The sequence below is a fragment of the Neomonachus schauinslandi genome, chromosome 8 (genome assembly GCF_002201575.2).
Source record: "Neomonachus schauinslandi chromosome 8, ASM220157v2, whole genome shotgun sequence".
Classification (NCBI taxonomy): Eukaryota; Metazoa; Chordata; class Mammalia; order Carnivora; family Phocidae; genus Neomonachus; species Neomonachus schauinslandi.
The window spans coordinates 55,693,559-55,713,473 of record NC_058410.1 but is presented as its reverse complement, the minus strand read 5'-3'; the positions used below and the strand labels follow the sequence as shown (position 1 = coordinate 55,713,473).

Here is a 19,915-nt window from a genome sequence, read left to right as displayed (position 1 = left end):
AATCAAACAGAAACATAAACTAGATTTTCACATCCAAGAAATAATATATATAGCACACTTCCAAGTGATAACCAGCAGTGATTTCAATATTAGCACATCATTATCTTTTACTTTATGTCTGCTCTACCTAAACTTACTCAACTGCTACAATTTTTCTGCTCCACTTATTCACTATTGTTTAAGATGCTATATGAGACCCTATGTTCCCTTAGTAAGAACAGCTTTTTCCCAAAAGGTTTTGCTCTTAGAATCTTATGGTACTATTCAACAATCATTGTTCAAGACCTTAAATTATGAAGCATAAAAGTAAAAGATTTGCGGGCACCTGTGTGGCTCAGTTGGTTAAGCATCCAACTCTTGATTTCAGCCCAGGTCATGATCTCAGGGTCGTGAGATCTAGCCCCGTGTCGGGCTCCACACTGGGTGTGGAGCCTGCTTAAGATTCTCTCTCTCCCTCTCCCTTTGCCTCTGCCCCTCTCCGCCCTTCCCCCACCATTCAGATGTGCACACGTGCTCTCAAAAAAAAAAAAGGGTAAAATATTTGTGAATTGCTCAAAGTACACTTTACCAATTTTAATTGGCCATTGCATTCCGTATTTACCAGAGTAGTACACATTCTGTTTTCAATCAGTTAATTCCTATTACTTCCTCACACGTTCTCTTTTTAAAAATTAATTTCTACAAGTATACTAATCTTTCCTTCCATGTTCCCTTCTATTCTTCTAATATGGAATATTATTCTAATATTCTAAATATTTTCCACATTTATTTCTATAACTTTGACCCATAGTCACTGTATACCAATTTGTGGAAATCAGCTCCTTCAAATACCAATTTCCATGTTAAGTTAATTTAAATGTAGATGAATTTTGGTCTAAATTATTTCTCAGAAAAATAATAAAATCCTAGCCATCACAAATCCTGCTGAGATGTTTAGTAAAATAAAGTTTTCCATGTAGCTGAAATATAACTGTGTTTAACAGAAGAAAATATAAACCAAGTGAGCTAAAATGTTTCCCTGCTTCCTTAAACACTGTACATCCTCAAAGAGAGTAACACAAATTAACATTTTCTTGATGATACAATTATTACTATGAACATCCACTATTATTACACACTAACTTTTTGACTATTCATACTGTGCAGAAATATACTGGCTACATTCCCATTATACAGGCATCCAAGTGACTCACCTCCCCACACTTTATGCTCTGCGTAACTACATCAAGTATCTTACATGCTTTAATAAGGAAACAGTGGATATGCAGATGACAATCAGTCCACAAAACACCGACATAAAGACTTGCACAATCAAACATTAAATATAAACCAAACCTAAACTATCATTTCCTTTTAAGTTATTACAAGAGATTGATATAACTTGGGTCAGGGGATCTTCTTTTATCCCTAACAGATGGCATATCCTAGGAGTCATGTCTGCTCCCACCTGAGTTTTATTGTCTATTCTTTGAAGGCATTAAATAATACCAGGTGCCAAAGAATTAAATTGAAGAATTAATCATATTAAAGAATCTTAGTACTTGTACTGAAGTAATTATGTTAATACATAGAAAGCTTTCAACTTAGAAAGCTTCAGCATAGAAATAACAACAGCAACAAAAAAGAGCCTTAGCAACTTTTTTCTGGCTTAACCTCTGACCCTTGTAACTGATATAAAATAGTTAAGTAAAAAAGAAACTGCAAAGCGAAAAACATAAAAACACTGAGATTAAGAAGACTGAACTTTCGGACAGTATGTTCCAGTTAAATTATATGTCTACATTTACAGAAACATTTTGTTTTAATAATCTCTAGTCTTCTGAACTTGTGGAATAAATATTCATCTCTCCATAATCTTCCTTAAAATTTTAACTTCTCTTCAGGCTTTGAACCTAAATTATGTCTTCTTATGAGAAATGGTGGTGATATTGAAAATAAATGCATTTTTAAGCTATTTTTCTTCTTGAAAATCTTTTCATTATTTCTTGAAAGATATCTAAATAAACCATATTTACTTAAATAATAGTTAACTTTTACTAGTGAAAACAAGAGTTTCTTTTTTTCCCTCCTCTAAGCAAAGGAATAAACTGGGCCACATTTGCAAAACAATTTGGAATAGTTATTTTTTTAGTAATTAACAGTCTAAATGGCATTATTATTGACATAATTCAATTTACTGTTTGAATATAAAAGCTTCTTTCCTGAGTTTATCCACTTATTACCGCTCTGGTATGTAAGAGTTCTCATTGAAAATTTTTCCACTGAGAACTCCAAAGGATAACCAGGTTTCTCTTGTAGGAATAAGCAGATATACCAAAAAGGCAAGAAACTATCTCATTTTCTCCATCCTCACTGCCTTTGTCTTATAAAATCCTCATGCATGCTCCCCAGACCAATACCACAACCACCTATCAGTTCCCTGACTCCAGTATTGCCCCATTTCAATTCATTCTTCACACTGCAAGCTAAGTTTGTTTTTGTGTGTGTGTTTTTAAGAAACAGAATCCAGGGGCGCCTGGGTGGCTCAGTTGGTTAAGCAACTGCCTTCGGCTCAGGTCATGATCCTGAAGTCCCTGGATCGAGTCCCGCATCGGGCTCCCTGCTCCGCGAGGAGCCTGCTTCTCCCCCTGACCCTCCCCCCTCTCATGTACTCTCTCTCTCTGATTCTCACTCTCAAATAAATAAATAAAATTTAAAAAAAAAAAAAAAAAAAGAAACAGAATCCATTGATGGAACTTACCTCTATAACAGCTACAGTCATCCCTACAGTCTTCAGAATAATTTTCAAATTCTTAATTGTGGATACAGTCCTTCAGAATTTGGCCCCTGTCTACTCCCCTCATTTTTTACCACTCACTTACTTTGCAAGCTAAGATCTACAACTCTGATCTACCTGTGGTTCCCTGAACACATCATGCTGTCATCCTTAACTTCCTCTTAGCCCAGAACATTTCCTTTCCCCCTCCTTACTCCTATCTGACCACTTAATGCTTGTCCTCTATAATTCAGCTTCCATACCACCTCCTCCATTCCTTGATACCCTGTCTTACCCACTCCTATTTCCCTCCCAGCCTGAATGAACTTCATGATTAGTACTCTAAAAGTGTTAGCATTTAAAGCTCATGTAGCTTACTCTTCAGTTCTAGGAGATAGAACAGAATATATAAGAAAATCTGTCACTTCTAACTCAAATTTTATGGTTCCATGATTCCAGCTTTCAGTCAAGAATAAAAAAAGAGGGGACACCTGGGTGGCTCAGTCGGTTAAGCGTCTGCCTTCAGCTCAGGTCATGATCCCAGGTACCTGGGATCAAGTCCTGCATCAGGCTCCCTACTCAGTGGGGAACCTGCTTCTCCCTCTGCCTGCCACTTTCCCTGCTTGTGTTCTCTCTCTCTCTCTCTCTCTCTGACAAATAAATATATAAAACCTTTAAAGAAAAAAAAGGAATAAAAAAGTGAAAAGTAAAAGCAAAACTTCTAAAGGAAGATGAAAATACTATTTAAATGTAAATGCTCAGCTCCTGGTAATTCAGCCATTTTCAAAAGTGAAACCAGAGTTTAGTTTTATTATTATTTTTTAAGATTTTTAAACAAATTGATAACAATATTAAATTTAAAAGAGCATTATATTTCAAATGTGGAATGTACATATATTCTTCTGCCTACATCATTTGTGTTTATTTAATGTACTCCTTTTTAAACAAAGGTATTTTCATCTATTTGGTTTCCCTCTATAATTACCAAAGCCTTGGATGGGAGACCAAAGCCTTTCCATAAAAATTAGGAATAAATGACTCCCCCATGTGGAGATCAGCTTACACAGATTTTCTCGTACTAACAAGCTTGGTAACTCATTTAAGCTTCAACATGCTTACAGATTTTGAAGTTGAACTCCAAACGTGACAATTTTAACTTTACACCTATAGAGATAAGTAAGTAAACGGCTAACCTTAACGTAACAAAAAAGTTCATGAAAGAAATGTATGTTAAAAAATAACAATATCTCTAAAAATTGAAAATTTTACTTGTAAACTGAATACTTTAACAATCTTAAAGCAAGGGATCAATTTAAGATGCAGGTATGTTTCTATAGATTTTTATTTTTAAAAATTAATCAGGTTGCTTATTGAGTGAGCATTAATTAAATGTTTAAACATCAACAATTTGATATACAATTATACTTGACTCAAAAAAAAAACCAATTATACTCGACTCTTTCTGGTAATACTAGAAAATCATTCTGAAAAATGTTTACATCACAAAAATGAAAGCTGAGAAGAATTAACATATTAGTGATCAAGATCCTGCTTTTATTACCCAAAGCTAATCATTAAAAAAAAAGGTTCAGCCTATAATCAACCAAACAATTAGTTACTATAGTTAAATAAAAATATTTAACTTAGAAGCAAAAGTTTCAGGCTCTTTAATATTACAAAAGTAAGTATTCCAGTCTCAAACCGGACTCACAATGAAAGGTACACCCTCAATGGGTGTGTATACTCTTGATATTATTTACTATCTTCCTTCTTTCTAGATTTCATTGAAAGACACAAATGCCAAAGAACTAATAAAATGTCTTTTTAAAAATCTAAACAAAAACCATGTGATAATGGGAGGGAGAGCGTTAGAAGATACAAGTATAAATATAGCTATACATCATGCAATTGTTAATGGGTCTTTCCACTTTGTCATATAAAACATATCTGAGAGGGTGACAAGTCCACTCACCATAGTATTCACAGATAAGAATCATGTTTGAGTTTCTCTGGTGAAAAACAATCACTTTCTTATAAAAAAGACTCTATAGCTTCATTACCCTTAATTGAGAATAGGTCTCCAGTGTAAAATAATAAATGCACTATAGGGTGCACAATCTAATAATTAGAAGATTTTAAAAAGTACTTTCATTCACTGGCAAGCTTATACATGTTTTAAAAATAAAGCATTTCACTCTTTTCATCTTCTAGAGCTTAACATGACTCATTATATTAAAAATCAAGTAAGATCTTCCTTAACATGATTAATTTTGTGAAGGAAGAACATGAGACTTGAAACTAGGAGACCTGGGTTTTGGCCCCAGATTTACCATTAATTCTTTAGGCTTCAGTGTCCTCATGTGTAAAATGAGAGGGCGAACTAAAAAACATCTAAGTATATATGTGCAAATACAGCTTGTGATCTTATTTTCAAAAATTAAACTTCATGTTTTTTTTATATGTATAGTACCTAGAAGTCGCAAAAAATAAAACTATATAGCATAATATAACTTTCCAATACCCTGTACATATCTCATACTAAGAGCCTCTTTTTACAGAGCACTAGCCAATAAGAACTAACTTTTGTGTTGTGGTTTTCAGTTTGCAAAATCCTAGTAATGATTCTGTATGGGAGCTATTATTATCCCAATTCTACAGAATAGAAAATTGAGGCTCAAAGAGGTTAAAATGCAGCCAAGTCTCCTGGTCTTTAAAAAAAAAAAAAAAATCTGTATTTTACTAAATCAATGGACATTATTCCTTAAAGTTAGTTGCTTCTGAAGCTGTCTTGGAATTATAATACAACTAATGGAAAGGAAAAAGATTTTAGTCTTGTTTAACCAGAAGTTCCTACTGGTAAATGACAGAAGTGGAGTTCCCACACGAGATTTCCTGACTCCCAATTTCCTACATATCAAAATATAACATAAAGCTGAATTATATATTAAAATAACATATTTTTCAATAGTGACATTTAAAACATATGCCAAAATTTAAAACTAATATGTGCAGCTGTATGTCAATTATTTCTCAATAAAACTGGGGGAAAAAATTCACAAACAGAAGATAGAACAATAAATAAAAATAATCAAGTTATAAAGCTTAAAAAAAAAAAATCAAGTTCTAACAGATTTACTGGATCCCAAAAGCATGTACAAAGTTTAACACAGGAAATTCTTCTTTTCTCTAGTGGAACTCTTAACATCATACTTCAAAACATGAAACAGTGACTAATGCAAATATGATTTTGATGTAAACTTCTATATCTAATCTAATTTTTCAATAAAGAGATGCCCAATTTATACAATCGACTGAATTGTGCTTTAGGCTGCTTCAGGAACTGCCTCAGCTATCTAACACAATAATGAAATGACCCTTTCTAACTCAAAAGTTTGATACTTGATGTTTTAGTTAATTTAAATATTTTATCTGTTATAAAATGTCACAAAACTCTGTAACAGCACAAGTTTTTCTAGCTAGTGTCAGGAGGCTAATCAGCAAACTATCAGGGCCAAGTTACAATGGCTAAGATAAAATATTCAAATACTCACTTTATTATTCTGTGTCACAAGAATACTTCCACCCCCAGGTTTCAAAGGCACCTCTTCCATTGCTCCAAACACATCAGTTTCAACAGAAAAGGTTAGCTCTAGACCCAGATCACTAATGTCATTATCTAAAATCCACTGCAAATTTTTGGCATATTCTGGATCAATGGATGCCACATCTTGGTAATTTACAGGAATACCTAAAAATGCAAACATAGAGCAGTTATATTCTAAATGTTTCTGCCTTTCCTTGTTTGTTTAATGGTAAAATACTGCCCTCTACAGATATTCCATAAAACTGCAAAATATAGTCCAATTCACAGCATGATTTAAGTGGAGGCTAATTCCTGGATTTGGAAGTCTGTTCATTTAAACTTGTGGGTTTTTTCCACATTTTTATAATGTAATCTTTCTCTGAAATAGCTATACAGAAAAATTATATATACTTCAAAAAGTGCCAATTCACTTAGGTATATTCATATTAAAATGCACTCTTAGCATAAACATTACACACTAAAATGATAATTTTTTTAGCAAAAAAGTAGATTTTTTTTCTCTACCTCATAGGCTCCCAAATGCCTTACATACACAGACAGTTTCCAATTGAAAGAAAAATTACCTCAATCAAAATGCCTCCACTTACCTATTTAGTTTTTCCTAAAGATTCTAAGAAAAACACTTCAAATAAGTGCCTCTGGAAATAACAACAGAGCCATACCAAGAATGTGCTTATAGAATGATCTTGTGAAGTAAATGTTGACAAGCTGCCTGTGGTTCAAAGCTAATCCCAAGATCTGTCCAGCAAACCGGAAATAGTTCAAGTGATCAGGATTTACATAGGAGTTGCTATTAGGCTGAAAAGTTGTTCCTATTAAAATAAATACAAAATAATTTATTTCTAAGAATCTAGATGCAGAAGAAAGATCGCTTCAATGCAGAAACTGAATTTGAAATTTTCACTACTTTTTGCTCTTTATGGAATAGAGCGCTACAAGAGAATAACTAAAATTTTAAACGTACAACTGTTCATATACAACTTCAGCAAAACCAAGGTTACATTATGTATAAACTTCCACCAGAATGTTCTTTGTGAAATATATAACAGACAATGGAATTGTCAAAAGATAATCATTAATTCACACATACTTACGAGAGTAAGTCTTTGCAGAGAGAAAATTACTTTTAACTGAAAGTAGTTGGAAGATGTGTCAAAGAGATTCTGGAAATAATATATTAAAAGATAATATACATAACATGTTTTCCTCAGCAATGTAGAAATACTAGGCTGTGAATTAGGACAGGCATTGTTTCACTCATCTATACATGCCCAGTGCAGTAGATTTTCACTACTTTTTGCTCCTTATGGAATAGAGCACTACAAGAGAATAACTAATTTTAAATGTACAACTGTTCTTAAGTGATGAACTTGATGCCTTTTACCAATTATCAGAAAATCACCTAAATCCACAAGTCATCCAATTATTCCTCACAACAAATAATCAACTTTATTTTTCTTAAGATTTTATTTGAGAGAGAGAGGGAAAGAGTGCACGTGCAAGCAGGGGGAGGGGCAGAGGGAGAGAAATAATCTCCAACAGACTCCCCACTGAGCCTAGGAGAGGCCAATTCAGGGCTCAATCTCACAACCTGAGATCATGACCTGAGCTGAAACCAAGAGTCTGGACACTTAACAAACTGGCCACCTAGGCACCTCACAAATAATCAACTTTCAATAAGTACCACTGAGGTATAAAAGTAAAAATGGCAAGGGGCGCCTGGGTGGCTCAGTCGTTGGGCGTCTGCCTTCGGCTCGGGTCGTGATCCCGGGGTCCTGGGATCGAGCCCCGCATCGGGCTCCCTGCTCGGCGGGAAGCCTGCTTCTCCCTCTCCTGCTCCCCCTGCTTGTGTTCCCTCTCTCGCTGTGTCTCTCTCTGTCAAATAAATAAATAAAATCTTAAAAAAAAAAAAAAAAAGTAAAAATGGCAAAGGCAATAGTTACCAATTACTGTCAAAACCTAGTATGATTCCACTTATATGAAAAAAGGTCTGGAAATAGTGGTGATGGTTACACAACACTGTCAATGTATTTAATGCCAGTGAATTGTACACTTTAAAGTGGTTAAAATAGTAAATATTATGTTATATATTTGATCACAATGAAAACAAGTCTAAAAAAAATTTAGTGCAATGGAAAAACCTAATACCAAGACTTCAACTTTAAAGAACTTTTTGTACTGTTCTGTGATGATCACTAACTCCGAAGACAATTGTTATTCTTTCAACAAATATTTATTGAGCTCAAGCTATTTACTACTCTTCTAGGCACTTACACTAAAAGAAAGAATAAACTGCTAAATCTAATGAAATAGGATCCAAAAATAAAATAAAATAAAGGAAAAGTAGAAAGTTTTGGAAAATGAGATGTTTGATTATTTCGTATACATATTTTGACAGTGATTCACTTTGTTCATTGAAGGTCTTTGATTTCTCACTGTTGGCACTAGACTACACTGCCATGACCAGTTTACTTAGATATAAGGTACAACTGTGGAAGCTTATGGTTGAATGACTTAAAAGGGCTACATGAAGCTAGTCATTCACTGTCAAGTACCTTTTGAGAATAATTCCCAGTCATGGGTAAGACTGGGTATTAAAAGTCACAGGAAAGTTTTGTGAGATGAAGAAAAACTTCAAGGACAAACATAATAATTCCAAAGATATAAAAAATCTAAGAATAGCCACAAATATTTTTACCTATTAAAATAGTGAATGCTTAGGGCGCCTGGGCAGCTCAGTTGGTTAAGTGGCTGCCTTTGGCTCAGGTCATGATCTCAGGGTCCTGGGATCAAGCCCCGCATCGGGCTCCCTGCTCAGTGGGGAGTCTGCTTCTCCCTCTCCCTCTGACCCTCTCCCTACGTGTGTGCACATGCTCGCTCTCTCTCAAATAAATAAAATCTTTAAAAAATAATAATAAAATAAAATAGTGAATGCTTAGGGTTACTGATGAATCAATCAGCAAAGATTTTTGATGACTCAACTTTCCACCCCTAGGTCTGTAATTTATAATTCCTTTGCTAAGTACTTTCTGGGAAATCTAGGTTATTAAAAAGAACAGATAAGGAGAAATCAAAAACAAAAAATAAATAAGGAAACAAATAGGGAAAATAATAATAGTTTTTAATTTGAAAACTACTTAAAACAGAACACAAAGTTTAGGTTCTGTTTTAAGTTCAAAATTAATGTAACTGTGACACAGCTATTTTCATCACCTCAGAAAAATCCTAGTGAACAAGAAAATATCATTTTCCACATAATAATAGCTTCTAATAATTATTTCTACTTTCTATATTTCTTAGGCACTAGGCTAAGCATTTTTTACATAACGGCTAATTGATTTCTCTCTCACCACATTACAAAACATACATTATCACCATTTCAAATGGAGAAACTGAGGTCCAGAAAGGTTACATTTATTGGCCCAAGATGGTGACAGCAAGAGGAACAGAGCCAGGACTCACATCCAGTGTAAGACCAAAGACCAAACTCTATGGTAAGCATCTTAATTTAATTAGAAAGCAAGTTTCAAAGAAATTATTATAGACATGAGGACTACCCAAACATTTCCCACATTCAGGAATTTTTAATTCAAAATTCCAGCGTAATTCCCTTCGTGTCAATTAAACATAAGAACAAGGAAATATTTCACCAAGATTTTAATTTATAAATACTGTAATCCCAAAGAGAAGGCTTACAAAAAGGACAAATCACAATCTTTATGATCTCTGTGCATTAGCATATGCTCTACCAATATATTCATAGTGTTAGGAATTACCTTGACTCATAATTCCACATCAAATCTGTTTTTCAGCTATGAAACTAAACAGACACAGAATAATGGACTATAAAGAAATGAAATAAATCTAAAATATAATGCTCTAATGCTAAATTTTGCTTCAAAGATTAGGCCTAACTAAACCCAGCACCTCATCAAACTTGTCATAAAAACAACAAAGACAACAAATTCACCTCAGAGCAAAAAAATCAGAAGTTATAAATTAAAGCAGACAGTCCCATATCCCTAAGTAACTTCAAATACACCATGTGTGAATACATAGGTGCATATCTACAGCTCCCTAGGATCCCTGCAGCCCACCACCCCGTTGCCTCTCTCCTAAAGTCATCCTTCTTATTCAATGGAGATTTGCCTGCCGGTTTGGTTGGAGATAATCAGAAAGGACAATTAATGATGCACTCTCTCCTTATTAAAAAAAAAAGAAATTTAAACACTGGGAAAGAAAAGATCTTCAGGAAATAAAAGCAACTGTGTAAAGCATTTAAAAACTGAAATCCCGCCTTCACTTGTATGTTTTTCTTAAGTTAGAGAACTGTCAAGTATTCTTCACACAGATGAGGTGGTAACCATTTCCATTCAGCCTACAATATCAAATTAGAATTGTGCAGGTCCAAATTACCATTTCAACAAATAGTTTATTTGTATTATAAGATAATAAGAGCTTTTTAGATTTTAATCTTTTAAAAGGACTGAAAACTAAGTTACTATACATAGATTATAAGTTAAGACTTAACACCATGATTTCTAGACTGTTTTTTATATGACCAATAAATTTTAAGACTTGGAAACTCAAATAGGGTTAGCAAATTTTAATTTTTCCAAATAAGTATTTTTCTAAGTCCATCTACTAGCATTATTTCACAAAAGGAAATTTTAGCTCAAAAAAGTCTAAGGACAATGCTTAAAATTGTATAAATTTAGTTTTATTTTACAAAGGACTGATGAAAACTTCCATGAAGCCAGCACTGGCCCTTGAGACAAATATTTGAGAACCAACTATCTAGAGGAAAGAATGCTAGACTGAATCAGGTTCCACTCATGATCCTACCACTCATTAACTGTGTTAACAAAACCTCTGAATTTCAACTTTCTTTTCTAGGAAATGGGACTATGCCACACCTAGCTCACACGATTACTGTGGGAATCAAAGGAGAAAATGCACTGCTGTAGTTGGAAACTATGAGAGCCACAGAGAAAGTCCTGTAGACTGTACAACTTACCGTCAGCTGACTGGGTGAACAATGCGTAATCAGGATTGACGATCTCATTAGACAGAATATCGAACCACTCACGCACAACACCTTGACCCTGAGTTCAAGAAAATAAAATTAAGCATCAACAGAAATACATGGGAAATTTTTTCTGAGTAATAACAAATTAAAATCATTTCAGATGTCTTCCCTTATCAGTTATGCAGCACACTGCCTCCCCATCTTTCACACTGGGTGGCGCCCAGCACTGATCTTTATGCCCACCATGCCTTCTTCTCCGTGGAACCGCACAGCAATCCCTTGCTTCAGCTTTGCACAATTTGCTCTTGACACAACTTCACAGCTACTCCTGAAAATAGAATCTAAATATATAGCATTAGTTAATTTCATGTATGAAAACTTACAGTAACTACTATTTGGGGCCTCACACACATCAGTTTCTTAGACATACCTCTGTGAACCAGCAGGATATCATTTTCATTCACTGGCCTGTGCACCATGTCGGAATCTGGCTGTCCTGAATGCAAATGTTCATAGAACCACTCACAGCGATCTTTAAACGGCTAACCCAACAAAAAACGGTAAAATATGTTGGCAGTTACCTATCAGATTACTTCATGAGCCTAATGCCCTTTCTACAAATAATCATTCTTAAACCTTTATTTATAATAAATAGTTCTAGATAATGTTCTGACATTTCAAAAACTATTCACAAAAAGGTAGATCTTAGCCGAAATACTTTGATTACAAAGAGTATATTTTTTAATTCCCATTTTAACAGAAAAGACTTGATAAATCAGGTTATATCTAAACCTAATTATCAGATATGAATTGACACAATTTCTCCTAATTTCTTTTAAGCCCAACAATGCTTTTAAGAATGAATTTCCAAATCCAGAAAAATTACATTGCATGTTATATTTAATTTTTCGTGAAAATAGTCTTCTAGATCTAACTTTATTCTTTTTTTTTTTCTTTTGAGAGAGAAAGAGAGAGAGAGAAAGAGCATGTACGAGAGCTCCGGGAGAGGCAGAGGGAGGAGAGGGAATCTCAAGCAGACTCTGCACTGAGCCCAGAGCCTGACACGGGGCTGAGCTCATGACCTGAGCTGAAATCAAGAGTCGGACACTTAAAATTGATTGAGCCACCCAGGCACCCCTATCTAACTTTATTCTTATTTCTATCCTTTGAATATGTAGTGTAAACCTTGACAATTGGGGTATTTTTTCTTATTTTAATGTAAGTGCCTGACTGAAGCTTTGATTGCCAAGGCAACCACTTCAAAGAGGCATCTACTTCAAAGATGGCTATCTCAAATAAATGGAATGCCAGCCACATAACTTAATAAAGAGCCAGGCCACCTTCCCACAGGGAAGCTCCTCTGTTTTAGAAATCTTGGTTGATTTCTGTAACTGACCATTTGGCCCACTTGTTGTTCTTCCTCTTCCCGTGCTTTAAATTCCCGCTCTTAATGTTTTAAATTCACCAACAGTGAGCTTGTGAAACCCTAGGCTCCCACCTCAACCCCAATAAAAGCAGAACCTCAGGCCCATGTGCATTATCATGCTCGCATGCACACACTCTCCCACTCCCTCACCTCCACCATGTGTGCTGTGTAATACCCAGGTCCCATAAGTAATAAACCTTTATTTTTTTCAGTTTCCTTTACTGCTGAAGGGCATCTTGCAATCATAATAAGAACCACAAGGGCTGGTCTAGGCACAAGACCGGTTATCGAAAGGCTGAGACCAACACACAATTGGCATAGATGGCAGGACTGCATGATTGCCCTTGCAATTAACCAAGGGGAATGTCTTTACCTGCAACCTGCCTACTAACTGCCAAACTCACCATCTGAGAAAGGAGCACCTTTAGCTGGGGGTCTGCCATGCTGCTCTGTGCTTTCACACATTGCTTCTGTCATGTGTTGCCTGCAATATCCAACCTAAAAGGTCACAGCTGCCATAATAATTCAAGAATCTCCCCAGAGCAGCATGATCAAGGCCATATGATCTAATGAGATGATCAGACTACTAATTATAAAGGTCTTAATTGACTATCAATGTGTATAAGGGACCTCCAAAGCCAAGGAGAGCGAGGGAGGGTGGATTAGACTGCAAGGCTACTGCCACTGCCAAGGAGGGTTTTGGGCCAAAGGTAGACAGAAATGATTCCTTAGGTGAGGAGGATTGGAAATTTCCACTTGCAACCACTGAGTCAAGTGGGTTGTGCCCAAATCACATGTCCTAACCCAGAAAAGAGAAATAGCCTTGGCAAATGGAAGCCAGTGGCACCACAGAGGGAACATACAGCAGAGGCCTACAGTCTGTGTCACCACTTCACTCACTACCATTGCTACTTGTCCCCTGACCCAATAGGATACTATGGGTCCAATCCCTGGTGTGGTATGGCTAAAAAATTAATGGACAAATGTAAATGTCTTGAACAACCTAAGAACCCTGGGGAGGCACACCAGCTCCTTGATAAATGTAAAACCCCATGGGTGCTTCCTAGGTGTTACTCAATTATGCACACAAAAATGCCAAGGCTCTGGTTTATGCTCCAGAGGCCTAGGGACTTTTCCCAAGACCCCGTGTATATCATGCTACTGAAGGCAGACTCCAATCCAGGAGAGGTTTCCTGGGACATCCTGAAAAGTAAAGCAGCCACCGGGCGCCTGGGTGGCTCAGTTGGTTAAGCGACTGCCTTCGGCTCAGGTCATGATCCTGGAGTCCCGGGATCGAGTCCCGCATCGGGCTCCCTGCTCGGCAGGGAGCCTGCTTCTGCCTCTGACCCTCCCCCCTCTCATGTGCTCTCTCTCTCTCATTCTGTCTCAAATAAATAAATAAAATCTTTAAAAAAAAAAAAAAAAAGTAAAGCAGCCACCTACAAAGAGGGCTGACAGTGATGTCATCCAAAATTTTCTGGTAACAATTTTCAAGTAAGATTAAGGCAACAGGATAAAAACAAGTAGTAGAAATTGAGATGAAAAGCTATACCTTAACTGAAATTCAAACCTTTCTTAAATATTTTATGCAGCAGGTAGGAGAGAGGGGAACTAATTGGTTATTGCAGGTTTTCTTGGTTGTCTGGATCAGGCTTTTAATTGTTACTCATGGCAGCTAAAATGCATCAACTGGCTACCATCTCTAAAGACCCTAAAATCCAAAACTTTCTTACAGATCCATCTGGACTATAATGCTCCTTCCTTCTGAGATAGCACATTTTCTAAGCCCCCTCAGCTTTCTACTGAATGGGGGCATAACTACAAGCACACCTCACGAGGTGTTCCTGCTGCCAAGGGAAGAGCAGACCGGGTTATCGAGGCCTCTCCTGAGGAGGAAGAGGGAATTGGGAAGACAACGGTTGCTAAAGCCACTGATACTCATACCCGAGCCCTCCCTCTCCTCACTTGGATATACACTACCTGGCACTGTACTCAACCTTCCATCGCAGTGATCACTGCTAAGGCTCACAGAGGAAGCCCATCTCCTGCTGCACAAAATTCCCGCAGCCAGTGGGTACATCATTTCCATGACCACAGTGATCCAAATAACCCCTTCCAACCTGAAGAGGACTCCTCTGACCTTGAGTCCAGAGAATTACTTTTACAAGGCACTCCCCCAATTACAGGGTGGCACTACTACATTTTATTGTGACCTCGGAAACCATCGTAAAAGCCCTAGAACTCCTAGGAGAAAACTTACATCCTTTCTCTGTCCCTTGAAGATGTAAATCCTTCAATGTCTTTGAAAAGTAAACACCCCAGGAGGTAACTAAAACTCTGCCCACGATTGCCTGAGACTAAAGGAAAAAGAGGGGAAAGAGGCCTTTTAAAATACAAAATGCTATAAAAAGCTCTTTTGCCCAAACTCTAGTCCACAGACTCCTTAAAGATTATTTGTTAAGGATAAATACAAATCTTCAAAGTCTTCTCCACAGGTATTAGTAAAAAGCTTTAGCCACTGGAGCAGGCAACCTTAACTTATTCTGTCTGCCAATTTGGATTCAGCTGTTATTTATACACTAGTGAGTTTTATATTGTTGTACCTGATTCATGACTAGAATGCTGGAATTGAAGCTACAGGTCTCTGTGTCTGTCTGCATATTTATGCATGTCTATGGATATGTTATATATGTGATTTTCTTCTCTCAACCTCCAGATGTACTGCCAAAATTAATCTGTAAAAGAACTCTATTTAATTGGCTTAAAAATAAGCACTTATGAATTAAATATTCCTAAAACTCAAAAATATTTAAGATTTTATTTATTAGAGAGAGAGAGAGAGAGAGAGAGAGAACAAGCAGGGGGAGGGGCAAAGGGAGAGAGAGAAGCTGACTCCCTGCTGAGCAGGGAGCCCAATGCGGGGCTTGATCCCAGGACCCTGGGATCATGACCTGAGCCAAAACAGATGCTTAACCAACTGAGCCACCCAGGCGCCCCCAAAACTAACCCAAATTTTTACAAGTTCACATGATCTGGGATAATCTTTGGTAAGTAAAAGCTAGTTTAAATTTGGTGTAATTTTAAAAAGTAGGTCTTCAGATATATATATATATATATTTAATATAATGCAGATTATATGTAACTAATATATATAATAACCTATAACATAATATTATACACATGTAATACATATTATACGTTAAATATAACAGAGATCATATTAATATAACTAATTATGCTAAATAAAATGCAGATAAAAAAACATATTCTACCAGGGTTTACTAGTCAAATAAATTCATGTTATCTCTATTACAAAATCTGTCAGCAGGAAAAATAACTTGGGATGATGCTACCTAATGAAGTTTTTCATGGTCGTCTGAACATAATTGCTGTGATCAAGAGATTTAAATAAATGTTTAATGGTATAAGAGTTTCTAGGTGAACTTTTCAGCAATAATTATGTGTTATGATATGTCTACTTAAAACCAGTTTCTAAAATTTTTGTTAACTTCCAGGCCTAGAATTTTGCTAAGTTAAATGAAGGGAATTCATTGAATGTCTAAATCATTTCCAAATAAGATAAAATACTGAAACAGTAATTGCAAAACTAGTTGAAGTTTACCTACTTTTGATCACTTACCACAGAGGAACTAAAGATATTTGGGTCTGTTAGTACGCATGTCTTGTGACACACTGAAAAGCTGTACTATGGGGAAATGTATGTTGATAGAAATTATAAAATATACTCATAAATTTGCCAGTGTAAAGAATGCTGGTGTCACAATTCACAAATTTTACTTTTTGCTTTTTGTTAGAAATTAAGGCTTCTAAGGGCTAAGAATTCTAATTAACATATGTAATTACAACTACTAAATATGGGAAACATCTCTGCATGCAAGGAAAGTAGCATGTGTCTTTAGCTAAGAGAAAGTATGAGGTATGAAGATGTATTTTTGTTAAGGGAAAAGAAAGTAAATTTGTCCTAAAGTAAAACTGGTTATTTCAAAATGGGAAAGAGAAAATAAAAGACAAAATGGTATAGAAAGTTGAGAAGAAAGAGAATTTTACCTTGTGTGGTTGAGTTAGCTAAAACAGAATCGTTGTTATAAGGTTTGTTGTTTTTTTATAAACTTTAATATCAGTACTATGCTTATATAATTTTCTTTCCTCTGCTAAAAGGACAAAGTTTTCTTGGGAGTATTGGTCGGCTCTTGAAAACAGATTATGAAAGGTTTTGCCTTGGGGCACCTGGGTGGCTCAGTCATTTAAGCGTCTGCCTTCAGCTCAGGTCATGATCCCAGGGTCCTCGGATCAAGCCCCGCATCGGGCTCCCTGCTCAGCGGGGAAGTCAGCTTCTTCCTCTCCATCTGCCTCTACCTGCTCATGCTCTCTCTCACTCTCTCTCTCTCAAATAAAAAAATAAAATCTTAAAAAAAAAAAAAAGAAAATGGTTTTGCCTTATCTTTTAAGTAATCTAGCTAGAAAACAAAGATTCTGTGTTTTATCAAAATAATTAACCTGTGTTTCATATTGCTTTAACCAGGTCTTTGATTACTTAAGCAAACTGAGTCTTCTCAATATTAGAGGAGCTGAATTTTGCTCAGAACTATGTAATCTTCTGTATATGCCTTTAAAATCTTTTGTCGCTTTAAGTAGATAGTTAAGTATTGTTTCATAATTATCTGTGATCCTATTTAGTCAAGTGTCCAAAATCCTTTGATGTTTTTGACTAAGTTCCCAAAATCAAATTCTAAATAAAATCTTTTTGACCTGGAAATAACTCTGGGATTTTCTAGAGAACCCTGGAACATCTCAAAAGATCTGTTCACTCTATAAAAAGAGAAACATTTAACTAATTAGGCTTATTTGATAGGCAAAATTATATGAGAAGCACTGTCAAATAAGAAACAATGCTAAACCTTCCTCATGGATATCTTTGTATGGATATGTGCTATTAATGTAAGTGTTCCAGAAATTCTATCAAATTCCTAAAAATCTGATACAAAATGTTATCAGTCATCATTCCAGTTATCATCTTAAAATGTGTGTCTAAGAAACAGTCAAATTTCCTTGTCAGCTGTGTTATAATTAACTCTCATCAGATCTTTAAACATGGGCATTTTTAAGTCTTTTATCATTTACAGACAGTTACTGTTTCACTCTGATGCTTTTGCACAAATGCTTCATCTTCAAGAAGATTCCTGGAAAGGACTCTGACAAGCCCAGGTTTCTGATAACTTTCAGATCATATACTGAACTGGGTAAGAAATGACAGAACTCTAAGGAAAAACTAGATTCATAAAACTGCTAACAGAAGATCAAGATCAAGAATCACTAGGACTGGATGAACTGATGAGAATGATTATAATTTTTTACGAGTTTTGTTCGAAACATTGCTGGTTCTTTAATCTTTTGTTTTCCAGATTTAAGGAAACTTTTTCTCTTAAGATAGCTATGACTTACAGCAATTTGGTAAAGTATACCTTTGTGAACCAAGATGAAACAATCACTTATTTCCCCCCCATCTGATCCCTCCAGAATCTGGAAACTCTCAGTGAGTATTCTTCTATTTTCATAGCAGTACAGTTATTTGCATAATTTCAATGGACAATCTGTTCTCCTTGTACCAGGACACAACTGGAAACACTGGTTACATTACCAAGGCTTTGAATGGAATGTCGTATTTGAGAGATATGCACAGATTCAGATATGACCAGACAGCTTAAAAAAAATAAGGCTGACTTTATGGAACCAATTAAGCCCCTTAGGAAAAATCAGTCTGGTACCTTATTTATAGGGTTCCCAGCAGCCTTACCAGGTGAGTGAGGAAGGTCACTTCCTGGCAGGCCCAGGAATATCAGAATATTTTAAGAGCCTGAAAAAATGAGGAATTCACCCAAATCTATAGGTATTATAGATGAAGTCTGACATCAAGTCTTTAGTTTGGCTTCCTAGCCTTGAGCAGCTTTTAAAAAGTTCAGTCTGAGACTCCTTATGAAAAATTCCAGCAAAGCTGACTTAAAAGAGTCTAGAGGATCAATCGCGATTCATGCTGCACGTACATAAATAAGCAGGCCAAGTTTAAAGAGACTGGACTTATTTTACAAACACTTTAGCCTTATTTTCCTTATCTCTGATAGAAATGAGGATGACTATATACAGAACAAATTATGTTTTGGTAATACACCTTTGTGGATATCAGATTTTAGTGCTTTTAATTGTGCTTGGGGTTTTGTTTTTTACCTGTAAACTAAACCAGATCATGAATTCTAGTTTCTTCCAGTATTTGGCTTCAACTCTCCAAACTAACACTTCCAATTTTTCTCTCACCCTTCTGACTTGGAATCAATGAGAACTTAAAAGTGCCTTTTTCCTAAAGCCACAAGAGGTAGAATGAAACAACTTGATATAAACTTCAGAGAAATCATCACAACACCTCACAGACAGATAATCTTTGTGCCTGTTGCTGAGTGGGCAATAGCGAGTTTACCTGAACACCTGAGGGCATCAACAGAAAAATTCAAACTGCAAAGCTGCTTTGAGCCTAACATCTTGAAATCCTGCCCTCAGGATTCAGATTTAGTTTATAATTTACTCCGGCCATTAGCCTTTATTTTTCCTTTGTTTCCATAGAAATGCCTCTTATTAAATACCTGATTTCTCGCAAATACAGGCCTAACTTTGGGAATCCACTTGCAAGACCACCTCCTGAAATGAGATACAACTGTTTAATTAACTGACCTATTTTCAGGGCTGGACCTTTCAAGTTTGGGACAATAGCTACAGACTGGATTTCGGACTACTACCTGTATAATTATTAAGTTTTGCTATTATAATTCTATTTAGGTGTGTACATCCTGGGTTACAACATGCCCTGCAATGGATTTTGAGCATTTTTTTTTTTGAAGATTTTATTTATTTATTTGACAGAGAGAGAGAGAGAACAAGTAGGCAGAGAGGCAGGGAGAGGGAGAGGGAGAAGCAGGCTCCTCGTTGAGCAGGGAGCCCGATGTGGGGCTCGATCCCAGGACCCTGGGATCATGACCTGAGCCGAAGGCAGCGGCTTAACTGACGGAGCCACCCAGGTGCCCCGGACTTTGA

General features: G+C 36.0%; 1 protein-coding gene across 5 annotated transcripts in view; it reads right to left on the bottom strand.

Annotated features, from left to right (window-relative positions):
• Positions 1–19,915, bottom strand: part of HACE1 (HECT domain and ankyrin repeat containing E3 ubiquitin protein ligase 1) — a 106,144-nt gene that overhangs the window by 18,603 nt on the left and 67,626 nt on the right. For all 5 annotated transcript variants that reach the window (XM_044917282.1, XM_021693118.1, XM_044917283.1 and 2 more), the window contains 5 exons: positions 11,819–11,930; positions 11,632–11,729; positions 11,377–11,464; positions 7,022–7,171; positions 6,307–6,503 (listed from right to left, as the gene is read on the bottom strand). In XM_044917282.1, the coding sequence (XP_044773217.1) occupies positions 6,307–6,503; positions 7,022–7,171; positions 11,377–11,464; positions 11,632–11,729; positions 11,819–11,930 (645 nt within the window). The remainder of the gene's footprint in view (positions 1–6,306; positions 6,504–7,021; positions 7,172–11,376; positions 11,465–11,631; positions 11,730–11,818; positions 11,931–19,915) is intronic.